The 20541-nt window shown below is 45.9% G+C and overlaps 1 protein-coding gene across 5 annotated transcripts in view; it reads left to right on the top strand.

The window, feature by feature from the left end:
* Positions 1–20541, top strand: part of ZFYVE1 (zinc finger FYVE-type containing 1) — a 51972-nt gene that overhangs the window by 9702 nt on the left and 21729 nt on the right. For all 5 annotated transcript variants that reach the window (XM_064375014.1, XM_064375015.1, XM_064375017.1 and 2 more), the window contains exon 3: positions 19684–20188. In XM_064375014.1, the coding sequence (XP_064231084.1) occupies positions 19684–20188 (505 nt within the window). The remainder of the gene's footprint in view (positions 1–19683; positions 20189–20541) is intronic.

Below are 20541 nucleotides of genomic sequence, written 5' to 3'. Positions count from 1 at the left end.
CGGAGTTTTGCTCTTGTTACCTAGGCTGGAGTGCAATGGCGTGATCTCGGCTCACTGCAACCTCTGCCTCCTGGGTTCAAGCAATTCTCCTGCCTCAGCCTCCCAAGTAGCTGGGACTACAGGTGTGCGCCACCGCGCCCAGCTAATTTTTTTTGTATCAAATGCTTTTTTTAAGAGACAGGGTTTCACCATGTTGGTCAGGTTGATCTCGAACTCCTGGCCTTGTGATCCACCCATCTCTGCCTCCCAAAGTGCTAGGATTACAGGCGTGAGCCCTGAGCTCGGCCTTTTTTTTGTTTGTTTTGGTCTCAAATTCTGTGGCCTAAAGTCACCTAAGATTTTTGTGTATAATTTGCATATTATTCAGTTTCTTTTAGAAAATGTAAAAGGACAAAAAGCTTCCTTTAAGGGTGAACATTTTATCATTACCTTGTCCTTTAAGTGTGTACTATAGTGGTAAATTTGAGGAGAGACTGACTGTTGGTCTCATAAATAGAAAGTAACTTGTGACTCCTAAATGGAACACACTTGGCCTGCTAGCCAAAAACACACAATTTTTGCACATATATTATGTGCCAGGCAGGATTTTTTTGTTTTTTTTTTTAATCACTAACTTCAAGACCAAATTTTTTTTTTTTTTTTTTTTTGAGACGGAGTCTTGCTCTGTCACCTGGGCTGGAGTACAGTGGCGTGATCTTGGCTCACTGTAGCCTCTGCCTCCCAGGCTCAAAGGATTCTCCTGCCTCAGCTCCCTGAGTAGTTGAGATTATAGGCACCCACCACTGCACCTGGCTAATTTTTTTTGTATTTTTAGTAGTGATGGGGTTTCGCCATGTTGGTCAGGCTGATTTTGAACTCCTGACCTCATAATCTGCCCACCTTGGCCTCCCAAAGTGCTGGGATTACAGGTGTGAGCCACTGAGCCCAGCCAGAGGTGACTTTTAAGCAGAGACCTGATGGGTAATAATAGCGTGGTACGTAGACCTCCAGCTAGAGAGAATGGGAAGAAAATGAAGGTAGGATGGCATGTTTGAGGCTAGAAAGAATGCCAGTGTGGCTGGAGTGAGCTGGCAGAGAATGGTAAGGAAAGAGGTGCAGAGGGAAGCAGGGGTCAGAGCATGGGAGGCCTTGCAGGGCATAGAGGTAAGCGGATTTTATTTTAAGGGTCATGGGAGACACCAGACTGTGCTATGCTAAGAAGTCACAGGACCTGATAGAAGCTATAGTGACCTGATAGAGACTGATGTGTAGACTAGATTGTGGTGACTGTAGAGGGACAGGAAGGAAGGCAGGGAGACCACTTGGGAGGCTGCTGCAGAGGGTGAGGAAAGAAGTGTAGATTTGGTGTTACTGAGATGGGGAAATGGAGAGACATTGATGAATTTGGGACAAAGTTTGTGGGTAAAATAATCAGGAGTGCTGATACATTGGATGGAGGAGTGAGGGAGTAAGAGAACTCAGTGGTGACTTGTAGGCATTTGGTTTGTACAAATAACACTTGCTTACTTAAGACACCAGAGTTTATTGCCTGAAATTGATAAAACTAAGTCTTTTTTTTTCTTTTTTTTTGAAATGGAGTTTCACTCTTGTTATCCAGGTTGGAGTGCAGTGGCGTGATCTTGGCTCACTGAAACCTCTGCCTCCTTGGTTCAATCAATTCTCCTGGCTCAGCCTCCTGAGTAGCTGGGATTACAGGCATGTGCCACCATGCCCAGCTAATTTTGTATTTTTTTTTTTTTGAGACGAAGTTTCTCTCTTGTTACCCAGGCTGGAGTGCAATGGCACGATCTCAGCTCACTGCAACCTCCGCCTCCTGGGTTCAGGCAATTCTCCTGCCTCAGCCTCCTGAGTAGCTGGGATTACAGACACGCGCCACCTTGCCCTGCTAATTTTTTGTATTTTGAGTAGAGACGAGGTTTCACCATGTTGACCAGGATGGTCTCGATCTCTTGACCTCGTGATCCACCCGCCTCTGCCTCCCAAAGTGCTGGGATTACAGGTGTGAGCCACCGTGCCTGGCCTAATTTTGTATTTTTAGTAGAGGCAGGGTTTCTCCATGTTGGTCAGGCTGTCTGGCCTCAGGTGATCCTCCCACCTTGGCCTCCCAAAGTGCTGGGATTACAGGCGTGAGCCACCTCACCTGGCCTGATAAAACTAAGTTTTTTTTTTTTTTTTAAGTCGGAGTTTCGCTCTTGTTACCCAGGCTGCAGTGCAATGGCGCGATCTCGGCTCACCGCAACCTCCGCCTCCTGGGTTCAAGCAATTCTCCTGTCTCAGTCTCCCGAGTAGCTGGGATTACAGGCATGTGCTACCATGCCTGGCTAATTTTTGTGTTTTTAGTAGAGATGGGGTTTCTCCATGTTGGTCAGGCTGGTCTTGAACTCCTGACCTCAGGTGATCTGCACACTTTGGCCTCCCAAAGTGTTGGGATTACAGGCGTAAGCCACCGCACCTGGCCTCCTCTGTCTCTTTTCTACAACTTCCCTGAGTGTCCTTCTTCCAAGAGAGCAGCAGAACAGCAAACTGACAAGAACTTCCACCCATTCCACCTTCATGCTGATTGTTTCTGAGTGGAACATTCAGAGAGCCAAGGGCCTTTTTATACCCAAAGACTCCTGAAACTGAGGCCTCTCATGGTGAAAGTGTAGGCTGGTAAAAAAGCTCAGTGACCCACAGGTGGTCAGTAAGAGGCTAAGGGAGTGTTCACATGGGGCCGACCCTCCCTGATTTGGGCCCTCTCTGAAATGGGAGCCCAAGATGAGACTCTTTGTCCTTCCCTTCAGCAAAGTCATTGGTGGACATCCTCTCACTGAGGCCACCTCTTTATTTTTTGTTTTGAGACTGAGTTTCGCTCTTGTCGCCCAGGCTGGAGTGCAATGGCGTGATCTTGGTGCACTGCAACCTCCGCCTCCTGGGTTCAAGTGATTCTCCTGCCTCAGCCCATCACACCTGGCTAATTTTTGTATTTTAGTAGAGACAGGTTTTGCCATGTTGGGCGGGCTGGTCTCAAACTCCTGACCTCAGGTGATCTACCTGCTTTGTTCCAAAGTGGTGGGATTGCAGCCATGAGCCACATACCTGGCGAGACTGCTGCTGCTGCTGCTCCTTTTTTTTTTTTTGAGATGGAATTTTGCTCTTGTTACCCAGGCTGGAGTGCATTGGTGCGATCTCGGCTCACTGCAACCTCTGCCTCCTGGGTTCAAGTGATTCTCCTGTCTCAGCTTCCCGAGTAGCTGGGGTGTTCCCCCCCACCTGGCTAATTTTTGTATTTTTAGTAGAGACAGGGTTTTGCCATGTTGGGCAGGCTGATCTCAAACTCCTGACCTCAGGTGATCCATACCCCTCGGCCTCACTACAGTCTTGATCTCGGCTCACTGCAACCTCTGCCTCCCGGGTTCCAGCAATTCTCCTGTCTCAGCCTCCTGAGTAGCTGGGATTACAGGTGACCACCACTATGCCCGGCTAATTTTTGGTATTTTTAGTAGAGACCTGGTTTCACCATGTTGGCCAGACTGGTCTCGAACTCCTGACCTCAGGTGATCCCGCCTTGGTCCCCCAAAGTTCTGGGATTACAGGCATGAGCCACTGCACCTGGCCGAGACTGCTTCTTTAAGAAGACCCATCTTGTAGCTTGGCGGCTTCACTTGTTTACAGTCCCAGAATAGTGCAGCTCAGAATACTGGGACTTGGCTAAAAGAGACATTATTCTAGTGGGATTCAGGAATGGAAAATAGCAGACTGGGCATGGTGGCTCACGCCTGTAATTTCAGCGCTCTGGGAGGCCAAGGCGGGTGGATCACTTGAGGTCAGGAGATTGAGATCAGCCTGGCCAACATGGTGAAACCCCGTTTATACTGAAAATACAAAAATCAGCTGGGTGTGGTGGTGGGTGCTGGTAGCCCCAGCTACTCAGGTGGGTGAGGCAGGAGAATTGCATGAACCGGGGAGGCGGAGGTTGGAGTGAGCCGAGATCGCGCTGCTGCACTGCGGCCTGATAGACAGAGCTAGACTCCATCGCAAAAAAAAAAGAAGATAGCAGAGGATGCTTTCTTACTATACGAGATTGTTTTTGTTTTTATTTTTTTGAGATGGAGTCTTGCTCTGTTGCCGAGGCTGGAGTGCAGCGGTGCCATCTCTGCTCGCTGCAACCTCCATAGCCTGGGTTCATGCGATTCTCCTGCCTCAGCCTCCTAAGTAGCTGGGAGTAGAAGCGCCACCCCATCATGCCCAGCTAATTTTTGTATTTTTAGTAGAGACGGGGTTTTGCCATGTTGGCCAGTCTGTTCTCAAACTTCTGACCTCAAGTGATCTGCCTGCCTCGGTCTCCCAAACTGCTGGGATTAACTGCGTGAGCCACCTCGTCCAGCCATGTATGGGAATTCTTTATCACAAATTGGCCATGCTGGTCTGCCACATTTCTGTGCCACTTCAATCTTATGCTTGTCTGCTGTCCACTTCCTTGGCCCTGTTCTTGGCTTCCTGGTCTAGGGTGTAGCTTCCTGGGGCTTGTTGTTTCCTGCTCCTCTGTTTGAGATTGGCTGGTAGGTAACGGAAGTCCTTCAGGACTTCATTCTGGTCAGTAGGTCATTAGCCAGAGGGATCATCATCTTCCAAATTGTTGAACTTTCCCATTTTTCTGTTCTAATGGCCAGACTCTTCTAATTTAAGGACTAATTTTGGTGCAGTGGCTGGCTGGTTAGCCCTTTGGCAAGTTCTGGTCAGAACATGAATATATCTATTATTGGTTTCTCTGGTATCATATAAATGCAACAAAAGAACATAGATCTTCTCAGGAGCTGTCAAATTAACAAGCAATAGTTGGGTTAGTAGCAGGCTCTCCTCCTCGACCAATGCTGTTATCTCGAAGAAACCCAAGTAAAAACCCCTTTTGTTGATAGTGGTAAAGGGAAAGGCATTATATGGCATTTACTGGGAAACACAGGGTTGAGGATGACTCAGACTGAAAGAAAGATGAAGGAAACCCTATTATGTGCCTTCAGTTTCTGGTTAGCATCTTGTGAGCTTTCTCATCCTTGCGATCATTCAGTTTCAACAGACTCCTGGTATTTAACTTGGGAGGCTGTTTTGTTTTAGTACAAGGATGTTTAAAATCTGACCCGTGTAAGCCATCGAAACCACTGTGAGTCAGCTTTTTAGAGAACCTGTCTTTAACTACTTTAAGTTACCTCCAGTTTCATGATTCCGTTTTTTTCTGGCCTGTCAATTTCTTGAAGTGATTGATTTTTCTGTAATTGAGCAGGCATTTGGCTTTTTGAGCCAGGATTAATGTAATAGACATATTTCTTATTAATTTGGCCTTCAGTGTTTTTCTTTGGGTACATCTACTGGCTGAACCACCCTTGAGTTTATCTGGGAGATTATGTATTGCAGATGCACTTCCGATGGCTGGCCAGACTTTTCTGGGGAGCCTTGCCTGCTTTGGGAGGAGCTCCCATGAGATCATTTCTATCTGAGGTTACAACTGCTAAATGTATTACCTGATGGGAAATCAGAAGTAAGATGTGGGAGACCATGAAGAAGGGAAGAAAGGGTATAGAAGTTGCAGGCAAGAAGAATTGGAAAGACCTATGGAAAGAGACACAGAAGCATTTGGAGCTGGGGAAGGGTGGATGCTTCCTTGGAGAATGTTTTGTTTGTTTTGCCACTCTTTTATTTTGTCTTTTTCTTTTGAGATGGAGTTTCGCTCTTGTTGCCCAAGCTGGAGTGCAATGGCACGATCTCAGCTCACTGCAACCTCCGCCTCCCGGGTTTAAGCAATTCTCCTGCCTCAGCCTCCCAAGTAGCTGGGATTACAGGCACCTGCCACCACACTTGGCTGATTTTTGCATTTTTAGTAGAGACGACGTTTCGCCACGTTGGCCAGGCTGGTCTTAAAATCCTGACCTCAGGTGATCTGCCCACCTCAGCCTCCCAAAGTGCTAGGATTACAGGTGTGAGCCATAGCACTTGGCCAATTTTGCCCCTCTTTTCAATGGCTTTTGGCCAGCATTGAAGAGACTCTGTTGACTGGTTTATATGATCAGCTTGGTCGTAGCTCGAGTTCTTGGGCAGAGATGTTTTTCAGCCATACCTAAGTAGCTGACCTCTGGCTTGACTTCACTGGAGGATAATTGGACTTCCAGGTTGCTTCTAAAATTTTTTGTCCCTTCCTGATTTCCTTCTACTTGAGACTAGATTATTGCTGTCTTTCCCAGGAAATTTGACTCTAGATGTTCAAATACTTGAAAAGAACTGCCAGAGCCTGGTTATGGCACAAAGTCACAGACCCTCAGGTTCAAGTTAAGGGGCAGCATGATCCTGAGCAATCCAGCATTCAAAGAGTATTCTAGAAATTCCTCTACTTTCCAGCCCAATCCCTTCTGTGTCATGAATATGTTATCTACATAGCTAAACTGTCATTTCTCATAACCTTTTCTTTCAATACGCTTAATACAGTTTATGTGTATCATTCTACAGCAATCGTATATATTTATTGAATTGTCAGTTGTGTGCCTTGTAAGTTTTGCTAACATCTCTGAAAACATGATTTAAAGTAAAAAAACTCAGGTTAAATGAGACTGGGTAGGGATGACAGAGGCCTTCATTCCCTGGAAAACTCAGCTCTCTTTTCTGTTTGTCTCTGAGTAGAGTCTTTTTGAGGATTCCACAGTTCTTTTTTTTTGTTGTTGTTGATACAGAGTCTTCCTTTTTCACCCAGGCTGGAGTGCCATTGCATGATCTCGGCTCACTGCAACCTCTGTCTCTCTGGTTCAAGCAGTTCTCCTATCTCAGCCTCCCAAGTAGCTACATGACTAAAGGCGCATGCCACCACACCTGGCTGATTTTTTTATTTTTAGTAAAGACAGGGTTTTGCCATATTGGTCAGTCTGGTCTCGAACTCCTGACCTCAGGTGATCCACCTGCCTCAGCCTCCCAAAGTGCTGGGATTACAGGCATGAACCACTGCACCTGGCCCCACAGTTCTTTTTGCATCCCCATTCTGGCATGGTGACTCATGGGTTTAGTTTGTAATCGGTAGGTCGTTGGGTGTAATATAATTTTTTCCCCTCTGTACCTAGATCTGTATTGACAAACAACCTACCTCCCTCTTCCCCTTTTCCTTTCTTCCTCTCCCTACCTTTCCCTTTGTTTCTTCCCAACCCTCCACCCATTTCATGAATTAAGAAATTAAATCAGTGGGTTTCAGGCATAAGCCACAGCACCCAGCAATTTTTAAATTTTTTTTTTTTTTTTTTTTTTAAGATGGGGTTTCACCATGTTGGCCAGGCTGGTCTTGAACTCCTGACCTCAGGTGATCCACCCACCTGGGCCTCCCAAAGTGCTAGGATTACAGGCGTGGGCCACCGCACCCAGCCTAATTTTTAAATTTTTAATAGAGATTGGGTCTTGCTCTGTTGCCCAGGCTGGTCTCAAAGTCCTGGCCTCATATGATCCTTCTTCCTCAGCCTCCCAAAATGCTGGGATTACAGGCGTGAGCCACCACACGAGGCCATATCATTCTTTTGAAGAAGATGGCTTTTTTTTTTTGTTGAGACAGAGTCTCACTCTGTCGTCCAGGCTGGAGTGCAGTGGTACAGTCTTGGCTCACTGCAATCAGTCTCTGCCTCCCGGGTTCAAGCGATTTTCCCGTGTCAGCCTCCCGGGTAGCTGGGATTACAGGCACCCGCCACAGTGCCTGGCTAATTTTTGTAGTTTTAGTAGAGATGGGGTTTCATCATCTTGGCCAGGCTTGTCTTGAACTCCTGACCTCGTGATCCACCCGCCTCAGCCTCCCAAAGTGCTGGGATTACAGGTGTGAGCCACTGTGCCTGCCTGAAGAAGATTGCTTTCCTTATGCATTTTATGTCTATATATATTTTTTGCAATCTTATAGGTTTCTTTCTTTTTTTTTTCTTTTGAAAAACAATCTTTTAGGCCAGATGAGAATGGCTCACACCTATAATCCCAGCACTTTGGGAGGCTGAGGCAGGTGGATGACCTGAGAGGTTAGGCGTTTGAGACCAGCCTGGCCAACATGGTGAAACCCCATCTCTACTAAAAATACAAAAAATTAGCCAGGCATGGTGCCAGGTGCCTGTAATCACAACTACACAGGAGGCCAAGGCACTAACATTGCTTGAACTGGGAAGTGGAAGTTGCAGTAAACCGAGATTGCGCCACTGCACCCCAGCCTGGGTGACAGAGCAAGACTCCATCTCAAAAGTAAAGTAAAATAAAACAGCCTTTTGAGAGGGGTTCTTACTCTGTTGCCCAGGCTGGAGTGCAGTGGTGTGACCTCAGCTCCCTGGAACCTCCGCCTCCCTGGCTCAACTCCTCCTTCCACCTCAGCCTCCTGAGTAGCTGAGACTACAGGGACGTGCCACCATACCTGGCTAATTTTTTGTATTTTTAGTAGAGATGGGGTTTTGCCATGTTTCCCAGGCTGGTCTCGAACTCCGGGCCTCTAGTGATCTACTTGCCTAGGCCTCCCAAAGTGCTGGGATTACAGGTGTGAGCCACCTGCCCAGCCATATATCAATTTCTTTTTTCCTTTTTTTTTTTTTTTGAGACAGAGTCTTTGCTCTGTTGCCCAGGCTGGAGTGCAGTGGTGCAATCTTGGCTCACTGAAACCTCTGCCTCCCAGGTTCAAGCGCTACTCCTTCCTCAGCCTCCCAAGTAGCTAGGATCACAGGTGTGTGCCACCATACCCGGCTAATTATTTGTAATTTTAGTAGAGACAAGGTTTCACTATGTTGACCAGCCTAGTCTTGACCTCAGGTGTTCTGCCTGCCTGGGCCTCCCAGAGTGCTAAGGTTACAGGCCTAGGTTTCTTTTTTAATTCAAAAGATACAACCTTTTGAGGGAGGGAGTGGTAAGTATTGAATAAGGATCTTCCTTGTTCAATTATGCCTATTTCTCTCTTTTTTTGAGACAAGTTTTTGCTCTGTTGCCTAGGCTGGAGAACAGTGGCACCATCATAACTCAAGCAATCCTCCCACGTCAGCCTCCTGAGTAGCTGGGACTACAGGCATGTGCCACCTTGCCCAGCTAACTGTTTGATTTTTTTGTAGAGATGAGGTCTCACTATGTTGCCCAGGCTGGTCTCAAATTCCTGGACTTAAGTAGTACTCCCATCTTAGCCTCCTGAAGTGCTGAGATTAAAGGTGTGAGGCACCATGCTTGGCCTATCCATATTCTCTTAATGAGGGCTTTATTGGAAACCTTCCCTAAGGACAGTTTTTACTAGGGATAATGAAATTCTGAGCTGATGGTGATGATTGTGCCTTGGGGCAAACCAGCAATGATGTCAGTCAGCATGCCTCTAGCATTTACTGCAAGTTACTCTGGGCTTCTGCTGTGCTAAGTGCTTGATGTACATCATCTCGTTTACTTTTTGCAGCAATCCTATGAAGTAGATTGTGTTGTTATCTTCATTGTAGAGGTGAATAACAGAGCCCCAGAGGGGTTGAATAACTTCTTCAAAGTTGTCCTAAAGTCAGTGGATGATAGAGTCAGGTTGGTTGAACTGTTAATGGTGATACTATATCATTCCCTCCCCCAGAGGATATAGCATGTAGACATTTTGTACTGTGTTCATGGTCAATGATGTGTTGATCTCCGATTTTGTGTCAGGCACCGTGCTGGGTTACAGTGGTGAGCAACACAGACCATATCTCTGCCAGCATGAAGTACATTCTGGTTGAGGTGTTCAGAGTTGGGGAGAGTGGGAAAACATTAACTGAGGTGGTGGGTGGGAATGGAGGCTTTGAACAAGAGAAGGGTCGAGTAAATTGCCCAGGGTGGGATTTAAACCTAGTTCTCTTTTCTAGCCTGGTTTGTCTAGCTTAGCTTTTATGGCTAAGTCCCTTCTTAGCCCTCAGAGTCATTCCAGAATGAAAGACCATTCTGCTTACTGCCAAGCCTTTACTAGAGCTTACATTCATTTTCACAGCTGGCCAAATATGGATATGCTATCCCACTTAAAAAGGGGGCTGCACCTCCTATCCAGAAGCTCCTCAGAAAGTTCCCTTGAGGATGAAGTAGGGCTGAGGGATGACTCGGTATTTCCAGTGTGTCCTCAGAATTCAGCTTTGCCTTGGAAAGCTTTTTATTCAGATATAAATGGATTGCTGAACTGGGTGTGTTGGGTGTGGTCAAAGAAACTGATCAGGGAGCTAAAAATGACTCCTTTTTTTTTTTTTGAGACAGAGTCTCTCTGTTGCCCAGGCTAGAGTGCAATGCTGTGATCTCACCTCACTGCTCCCTCTGCACCCTGGGTTGAACCAATTTTCCTGCCTCAGCCTCCTGAGTAGCTGGGATTACAGGCATGGGCCATGATGCTTGGTTAATGTTTGTATTTATTTATTTTTGAGATGGAGTTTTGCTCTTGTTGTCCAGGCTGGAGTGCAGTGGCGCAGTCTTGGCTCATGGCAACCTCTGCCTCCTGGGTTCAAGCAATTCTCCTGCCTCAGCCTCTTGAGTAGCTGGGATTACAGGCATGCGCCACCACACCTGGCTAATTTTGTATTTTTAGAAGAGATGGGATTTATGTTGGTCAGGTTGGTCTCAAACTCCCCACCTCAGGTGATCTGGCCACCTTGGTTTCCCAAAGTGCTGGGATTACAGGCATGAGCCACTGTACCTGGCCCTGTATTTTTAGTAGAGATGGGGTTTCACCATGTTGGTCAGGCTGGTCTTGGACTCCTCACCTTGTGATCTGCCTGCCTCAGCCTCCCAAAGTGCTAGAATTACAGACGTGAGCCACTGCAGCCAGCAAAAATGACTTTTTTTTTTTTTTTAAATAATTTCTTTGTGGATCATTTCTGCATAGAAACACTTTTATTCCTGCTGGGACGGGAGAAGAGCTGCAGGCAGTGTCTGTGAAGCAAAGTGTCAGAAGCACCATGGGTAGTTATAAGACATGGAAGGGAATTCCTGATCTCTCAAGTAATGAAACCCTTTGGGACACTGGAGTGGAAGAAAGTGATCTTTGCTCTTGCCATGTGTGCTCAGTGTGTTTGTGAGACCAACCTCGTGACTTCAGTGTCTTCAGAAAACATCTGATTGAGAAATGATTGTGTGTGTGTTTTTTTTAATTTAAAAATTATAGTTTACCCAACTCCTTCAGAGAGAAATGATTGTTTTTTATTTGAAACTCTAGCAACATGTAAATGGATAAACACGAAGTATACATGCTCTTTAGGATAGAATGAGAAGAAATTTTCTAAACTTGCTGTGTTGAAGAAACAGGTTTAATAGAACATTCTGGCCATCGGGGCTTGCTATTGGAATGAAATTTCCTTATCATTTGGACTTTAAAATAGACTGGTTACTGATCTGTTTGACATAGTTTAGGTAAAATCCTGTTAGAAAATTAGGCCATGGGGCTGGGTGCGGTCACTCACACCTATAATCAGGTGCTTTGGGAGGCCAAGGAAGGAGGATTGCTTGAGGCCAGGAGTTCAAGGCCAGCCTGGGCAATATAGGGAGACCCTATCTCTACAAAAAATAAAAAAGTTTAACTGGCTATGGTGGTACACACCTGTAGTCCTAGCTACTTGGGAGGCTGAGGCAGGAGGATTGATTGAGCCTGGGAGGTTGAGGCTACAGTGAGCCACTGTATTCTAACCTGGGCAACAGAGCGGGACCTGTCTCAAGAAAAAAAAATTAGAGGAATGTATAATTGTAGTTGGTACAGATTAAATCCCGTTTTCCCAGAGGCCAATACTGAAAGTACCTTGATGCTGAACTACTTTCCTTAAGAGTGTCTTCCAGGTTCTTTGGGGATTAACTTTGGCAGTCTCTGTGCTGTGTTGAACTTCCTTCCTTCCAAGGCTCTTTAGTTCCTTCCCAACCTCTTGGTTTCTCTTTTCAGGCCTCCTTGGAACAAAGCTGGTGCATGATCTTTCATTCTAGAATTATTCTGTGAGGGCTTAGAAGGAATCTCTCGAGGGAGACCATCATCATTCTCTTGGCCTGCTTGGGTCAGAGGTCGACTGCTGGAGACTTTTCACTACTATGAACTATGCTGAATTCTAAACTGGGTCCGGGTGCAGTTGGCTCATGCCTGTCTTCCCAGCACTTTGGGAGTCCAAGGCAGGTGGATCACCCGTCAGGGAGTTCGAGACCAACCTGGACAATATGGTGAAACCCTGTCTCTACTAAAAATACAAAAATTAGCTGGACGTGGTGGCACATCCCTGTAATCCCAGCTACTCAGGAGGCTGAGGCAGGAGAATCACTTAAACCTGGGAAGCAGAGGTTACAGTGAGCCGAGATTGTGTCATTGCACTCTAGCCTGGGCAACAGAGTGAGGTTCCATCTCAAAAAGAAAAAAAAGGGAATCTTGGTGGGGGATCATTGAGTACTATTATATTTCACTTTACAGACTCTTCTTGGAACTCTATACAAAGTAAAGCTTTTTGGGTGAATTGGAGGGAGAGAGAGAGGTGCTGCTAGGTTTCGTAAATTTTTTTTTTTTGAGATGGAGTCCTGCTGTGTTTTCCGGGCTGGAGTGCAGTGCGGCAATCTCAGCTCATTGCAGCCTCCGCCTCCCGGGTTCAAGTGATTCTCCTGCCTCAGCCTCCTGAGTATCTGGGATTACAGTCATGTGCCACCACACCCACCTAAATTTTGTATTTTTAGTAGAGACGGGGTTTCACCACGTTGGCCAGGATGGTCTCCATCTCTTGACCTCGTGATCCGCCCACCTCAGCCTCCCAAAGTGCTGGGACCTCCCACAGTGCTGGGTTTACAGGTGTGAGCCACCACACCCGGCCTAGCCTCCTTTCACATGAAGAAAATGCAGTCAGTGCATGTTAAGGGATTGTTCAGTACTTGTCAGTAGAAAAAACAGCCTGGGGCTTTGAGTTCCTCCTCCCAGGAGGACCATTAGCATCGGACTCATGTATAGTCCGATGTCCAACACATGGACATACGCACTTAACGTACCCCTGGACAGTAAATGGCTAAATGGTATTGCCAAATGCAGGCAAAGAGTGTTTTCTTTCCATCCCATGTGAGTTATTTATATATATTATGTACATCATTTGGTGGACACTTAATATGAATCCCAAGACATTTAATTCTGTACCTAAATGTTCCCCCTTTCCCTCTTTCAGGTCCCTGCTCTTAAATACTCTGGATAAGCAGTTGCCATTTTGTGAAGATTCATGACTGAGTAGATTTCCATGGGGAGAAAGTCCCTAGGCCTGGTCTTCCTCGCCTGGCCTGGTTGAGCACGTATATGGCTCTTCCAGCAGCCGCCCTGACCTCACCTGACTCTTTGCTGGTAGAGCTTGGGTCTTCCAGCAGCCGCCCTGACCTCACCTGACTCTTTGCTGGTAGAGCTTGACAGAGCATTAGTTTTGTTTCTCTTGCTGGCCAGCTTAGCAGCTTGGAACCAGGCTGGCTGAGTGACACAGGTCTAAAATGGGCTATTCTGGGTAACTTCTTGTTTCTCTCTGTCATCTGCTAGATCAGTTAGCCCATCACTAAGTTTATGAAATGCTGCTGTGTGTTTAGCCCTGTGGAAGATGTATGGTAGGAAGTATTTAAGGTACCTGGGTATTTAGCAAGGTGCCTGGCATTTATTCACTCACTCATTCACTCAGCTGCTGCATACTGAGCTCCTCCTTTGTGCCAGGGTGTGTCCTGAGTGCTTTGCATGTAAAGATAAGATAGACACAGCCCTGCCATCATTGGCTCTAGTGAAGGGCACTGCCACTGCAGCCGGCATTCAATTAACTGTTAGTATTATCAGCAATATTCAGGCTTTTAATAATGAAACAGCAGTGATGTCATTAAAAGAATAATGAGTGGTTTACTTTTTTCTTTTTTTTTTTTTTGAGCTAGGGTCTTTCTCTGTCACCCAGGCTAGAGTGCAGTGACATGATCTCGGCTAACTACAACCTCCACCTCCTGAGCTCAAGTGCCCCAGCCTCTTCAGGAGCTAGGACTATAGATGTGAACCACCATGCCTGGCTAATTTTTTGATTTTGTAGAGATGGGGTCTTGCTATGTTGCTTAAGGTGGTCTTGAATTCCAGGGCTCAAGTGATCCTCCTGTCTTGGCCCCCCAAGGCACTAGGATTTGGTTTACTATCTTGATGAGATTATAGGAAACCAAGGTTTATCATTTTCACACTCAGTGGTCTGTGTATTTTTCTGTTTATTATAAAACCAACAGACTCTGGCAAGGTGGCTTATACCTATAATCCCAGCACTTTGGGAGGCTGAGGTGGGTGGATCATCTGAGGTCAGGAGACCAGCTTGACCAATATGGTGAAACTCCATCTCTACTGAAATTACAAAAATTAGCCAGGCGTGGTGGCATGCACCTTTAGTCCCAGCTGCTCAGGATGCTGAGACAGGAGAATTGCTTGAACCCGGGAAGCGGAGGGAGCAGTGAGCTGAGATCTTGCCATTGCACTCCAGCTTGGGTGACAGAGTGAGACTCTGTCTCAAAAAAACAAAAGAAACCAGCAGACTTCTTGAGAATCACCAAGTCAGCAAGGTGTTCACGCTTGTAATCCCAGCACTTTGAGAGGCTGAGGGGAGGATCACCTGAGGTCAGGAGTTTGAGACCAGTCTGGCCAACATGGTGAAATTCCGTCTCTACTAAAAGTACAAAAAAATGAGGTGGGTGTGGTGACATGTGCCTGTAATACCAGCTACTCTGGAGGCTGAGGCAGGAGAATCACTTGAACACAGAAGGCAGACACTGCAGTGAGCCTAGATTGCACTGCCCTCTGCAGTCCCCCGGGTGGCAGAGGGAGATCCTGTCTCAAAAAAAAAAATCTGTAACCTGTTTTATTCTCTGTTGACTGGAAGATACTTGATGTGAAGCTTCGTCATTGCTTTTGCTGGAGTAGAGATAAGCTGCTTGGATTAGGAGCTTTAACCCTGGGGTTCTGTATTCTGAGAACAGGAGTTCTGAGCATCTTTCGGGAGCTCCAGTCTGGGACCTCACTGGCCCCAGGTCTCTTTCTTTATGGCCTGGCTTTTTTTTTTTCTTTCTTCCCTCCCTCCTTCTGGCCTGGCTTTTTATAAGGACTGCAGTGTTCTTTAAATTGTTAGGAGGCAAATTATGGTAGATGAAGTTTGACCAATATATTAAAAAATTAAAAAAAACTTGGCTGGGTGCTGTGGCTCACACTTGTAATCCTAGCACTTTGCGAGGCCTAGATGGGTGGATCACCTGAGATCAGGAGTTCGAGACCAGCCTGGCTAACACAGTGAAACCTATTCTCTACTAAAATATACAAAAATTAGCCACGTGTGATGGTGCACACCTGTAATCCCAGCTACTCATGATTTTGAGGCAGGAAAATCACTTAAACCCAGGAGGCAGAGGTTGTAGTGAGCCAAGATCACACCACTGCACTTCTCCCTGGGCAACAGCAAAACTCTGTCTTAAAAAACAAAAATGAAAACACAGATTTTATTGAGATATGATTCACATACCATACAATTCACCAGTTTAAAGTGTATAATTCAGTATTTTTAGTATATTCATAATGTTGTACAATCCTTACCACTATCTAATTCTGGAATATTTTCATCTTTCCAAATAGAAACCCAGCATTAGCAGCCTCTCCCTCCTCCCTCTTCCCTCCTCCCTCCAGCCTCTGGCAACCACTAATCTACTTGCCGTCTATGAATTTGCCTGCTTGGATGTTTCATATAAATGGAATATGTGGTGTTTTGTGTGTGGCTCTTTTCATTTATCATGTTTTCAAGGTTCATCTTTGTTGTAGCATGTATCAGACTTCATTCTTCCCCAGCTGTGTCAAGCAAATAATATTTGATAGCTAGCTACGTTCATTTCACAAAAATGTTTTCCCAACATTTCTATGCAAATGTTATTAGGTAACAGTGAAATTTGTGTGTTTTTTTTTTTTAGATGGAGTCTTGCTGTATCTCCCAGGCTGGAGTGCAGTGGCGCGATCTCTGCTCACTGCAACCTCTGCCTCCCAGGTTCAAGCGATTCTCCTGCCTCAGTCTCCCGAGTAGCTGGGATTACAGACGCTTGCCACCATGCCCAGCTAATTTTTGTATGTTTTTCAGTAGAGATGGGGTTTTACTATGTTGGCCAGGCTGGTCTCAAACTCCTGACCTCAGGTGATCCGCCTGCCTCGGCCTCCCAAAGCGCTGGGATTACAGGCGCCAGCCACTGCGCCCAGCCGAAATTTGTATTATTTCTATAGGGAAAATATTTGCACTTTAGCCTCTCCATATGATAATTGGGGGTGGGAGGTAGGTACAGAACTCTCACTTGTCCAATAAGCACATTTGGAGGGTTGGATTATTATTATTATTTTCTTTTTTTTGAGACGGAGTTATGCTCTGTCATCCAGCCTGGAGTGCAGTGGCACAATCTCGGTTCACTACAACCTCTGCCTCCCAGGTTCAAGCAATTCTCCTGCCTCAACCTCCCAAGTAGCTGAGATTACAGGCGCATGCCACCATGCCCAAATAATTTTTGTATTTTTAGTGGAGACGGGATTTCACCAAGCTGACCAAGCTGGTCTCGAACTCCTGACCTTGTGATCCGCCTGCCTCGGCCTCCCAAAGTGCAGGGATTACAGGCATGAGCCACCTTACCTGGCTAATTTTTGTGTTTTTAGTAGAGATGAGATTTCACTAGGTTGGCAGGGCTGGTCTCGAACTCCCAACCTCAGACAATCCATCCAACTTGGCCTCCCAAAGTGCTGGGATTACAGGCATGAGCCAGTGTGAGCCACTGTGCCCGGACTGGATATACCGCTGTTTGTCAGCTGATGGGTATCTGGGCTGTTTTCACTTTTTTGGCTGTTACGGATAATGCTGGTGTGAACGTTGATGTACTTAGATTTGTGTGGACATGTGTTTCAGTTCTCTTGGATATATAGCAAGGAGTGGACAAGCTGTTTTCCGGACTGGCTATGTGATTTTACATTCCCACCAGAAGTGCATGAATGTTGTGATTGTACATCCTTGCCAATGCTTTTTTATTTATTTTTTTTAAGAGACAGGGCTTTTCTCTGTCACTCAGCCTGGAGTGCAGTGGTGCAATCATGGTTCACTGAAGCCTTGAACTCCTGAGCTCAAGCGATCGATCCTCTTGCCTTCTGAGTAGCTAGGACTACAGACGCAAATCACCATGCTCAGCTAATTTTTTATTTTTTTTTGTAGAGATCGGTCTCACCATGTTCCTTAGGCTGGTCTCAAACTTTTGACTTCAAGTGATCCTCTCTTTTTGGCCTTCCAAAGTACTGGGATTATAGGCGTGAACCACCTCGCCCAGCCCTTGTTGTCTTTGATCTTAGTCATTCTGGTGGATATGAAGTGATAGCTCACTGCAGTTTGGATTTGCATTTCTCTAGTGACTCAGGACTTGGAGTATCTTTTCAGATGCTTATTGATTGCTTGCATATCTTTTATGGAGAAATGTCTATTCAAATTCTTTGCTCTTTTTAAATTGGGTTGCTTATCATCATTGTTGAGTTGTAAGATTTATTTGTATGTTTGGAATACTAGTATTATCAGATTTATTTATTTATTTGTTTATGTTTTTTTTGAGATGGTCTTACTCTGTCACCCAGGCTGGAGTGCAGCGGCACAATCTCACTGTCGTCTCTGCCTCCTGGGTTCGAGCAATTCTCTTGCCTCAGCCTCCTGAGTAGCTGGGATTACAGGCACACACCACCACACCCGGCTAATTTTTGTATTTTTAGTAGAGATAGGGTTTCACCATGTTGGCCAGGCTGGTCTCAAACTCCTGGCCTCAAGTGATCTGCTTGCCTTGGCCTCCCAAAGTGCTGAGATTACAGACATGAGCTATTACGCTCGGCCTCTTTATTTTATTTTATTTATTTTTTATTTTTTCTTAAGCTCTTACACAGAAGAATCTTTGTTTATTTTAATGAGACAGATGACACTTTGTTGCCCAGGCTGGCTGCAAACTCCTGGGCTCAAACGATCCTCCTGCTTCAGCCTTCTTGAGTGTCTGAGATTACAAATGCTTGCCACCATGCCTGACTCCTTATCAGATATTTGACCTACAAATATTATCTTCTATTCTGTGAGTTGTGTTTTCACAGTCATTTTTTGAGTCAGGATCTCACTCTGTCACCCAGTCTGGCTCATAGCTCACTGTAATCTCCAATTCCTGGGCTTGAACCATCTTCCTACCTCAGCCTCTGAAGTAGCTGGGACCACAGGCATGTACCACCACACCCAGCTAATTTTTTATTGTTTTGTAGAGACACAGGGTCTTGCTGTGTTGCCAGACTGAACTTGAACTAGGCTCAAGCAATTCTCTTGCCTTGGTCTCTCGAGGTGCTGGAATTATAGCCACTGCTCCTAGCTAGATCAAGTCTAATTTATCTATTTCTTTCTATTTAGTTATTTATTTATTTATTTTTATTTTTTATTTTTTATTTTATTTTTTTGAGACGTAGTTTCGCTCTTGTTACCCAGGCTGGAGTGCAATGGTGTGATCTCGGCTTACCGCAACCTCTGCCTCCTGGGTTCAGGCAATTCTCCTGCCTCAGCCTCCTGAGTAGCTGGGATTACAGGCATGCGTCACCATGCCCAGCTAATTTTTTGTATTAGCAGAGACTGGGTTTCACCATGTTGACCAGGATGGTCTCGATCTCGACCTCGTGATCCACCCGCCTCGGCCTCCCAAAGTGCTGGGATTATAGGCGTGAGCCACCGTGCCCGGCTAGTTATTTATTTTTAAATTTTTAATATTTTAAAAATTTTTGGTAGAGACAGGGTTTTACCATGTCACCCAGGCTGGTCTTGGGCTCCTGGACTTAAGTGATAGTCCTGCCTCAGCCTCCCAAAGTGCTGGGATTATAGGCCTCAGCCACCACATTTGGCCCCATGCCCCTCTTCTTTTTTTTTTTTTTTTTTTTTTTTTGAGATAGAGACTTGCTCTGTTGCCCAGGCTGGAGTGCAGTATCTCGATCTCACTCACTGCAACCTCTGCCTTCTAGGATCAAGGGATTCTCCTGCCTTAGCCTCCCAAGTAGCTGGGATTACAGGCACCTGCCACCATGCCCAGCTAATTTTTGTATTTCTAGTGGAGATGGGGTTTCACCATGTTGGCCAGGCTAGTCTCGAACTCCTGACCTTGTGATCCACCCACCTACCCACCTCTGCCTCCCAAAGTGCTGAGATTACAGGCGTGAGCCACCGCACCTGGCTGTTTTTTTTTTTTTTTTTTTGAGTTAGGGTCTCATTCTCTTGCCCAAGCTGAAGTGCAGTGGTGCTATCACAGTTCACTACAGCCTCAAACTTCTGGGCTCAAGGGATCCTCCCTCCTCAGCCTCCAGTGTTAAATGTGTGAACCATCACACCTGGCCTTATCTGATTTTTCTTTGGTTACTTGTGCTTGTGTTGTCATATCTAAGAAACTATAGCCTAATCTCAAGTCACAAAGATTAACTCCTTTATTTTCTTCTAAGACTTTTATGGTTTCAGCTCTTTTTTCTTTTGATAGTTTTAGCTCTTTTCGTGGCCACTAAGTTCTTATCCTGACTGAAGCTTCAGAGGATCCTTTGAGCTGTTTGCTAAGTGTGTAGGTGGGGACTTCCTTTCCTTGACAGTTCAATCAAGGTCCTTGTCCCTGGGAAGCACTTGTCTCTAGTGCTTTTACAGTTCCTACATTTCTGTCTTTTTTTTTTTTTTGAAGGTAACAAATGAAGAGGACTTCATTAGAAAATTGGACTGCAAACCTGATCAGCATCTGAAGGTGGTTTCCATTTTTGGAAATACTGGCGATGGGAAGTCTCACACTCTCAACCACACTTTCTTTTATGGGCGTGAAGTCTTCAAAACCTCCCCCACCCAGGAGTCCTGCACTGTGGGAGTGTGGGCAGCCTATGACCCCGTTCACAAAGTGGCAGTGATAGATACGGAAGGGCTCCTGGGGGCCACCGTGAATCTAAGCCAGAGAACACGACTGCTGCTTAAGGTCCTGGCCATCTCAGACCTCGTCATCTATCGAACTCATGCAGACCGGCTGCATAATGACCTCTTCAAATTCCTTGGGGATGCCTCAGAAGCTTATCTGAAGCACTTCACCAAGGAGCTCAAGGCCACCACTGCACGCTGTGGCCTGGATGTCCCTTTATCCACCCTGGGCCCTGCAGTTATCATCTTCCATGAGACTGTGCACACCCAACTACTGGGCTCTGGTGAGTAGATGGGGTACGGTGTCACAGCTTGACCTTTATGGGTACAAGGAGGCAGCTATTTGGGCTGCAATAGCAACTTATTAGTAGTTGATTGCCCAAAAAGATTTCTGTCCGGAGAAGACAGAAAGTGTTTCAAGGAGGATGGAGTGATGAAACATGTCAAAATTTGCTTATAGGTCAACTAGCATAAGGATTGAGAATTGCCAGTTGGCTTTGGCAATATATAAGTCCTTAGGCATCTGGATAAGACCTGAGATGGTGTGGGGTGAAAAGAAAAGCTTGATCAGAGTGTGATCAAGAGAAAATATGAGGAAGCCAGGTATAGTGGCAAGTGCCTGGGAGGTCATGTGGAG

This window comes from Aotus nancymaae, unplaced genomic scaffold, assembly GCF_030222135.1.
Source record: "Aotus nancymaae isolate 86718 unplaced genomic scaffold, 86718_ANA_hifiasm-v0.15.2.pri h1tg000011l, whole genome shotgun sequence".
Taxonomy (NCBI): domain Eukaryota; kingdom Metazoa; phylum Chordata; class Mammalia; order Primates; family Aotidae; genus Aotus; species Aotus nancymaae.
This window is presented reverse-complemented; position numbering and strand designations above follow the sequence as displayed.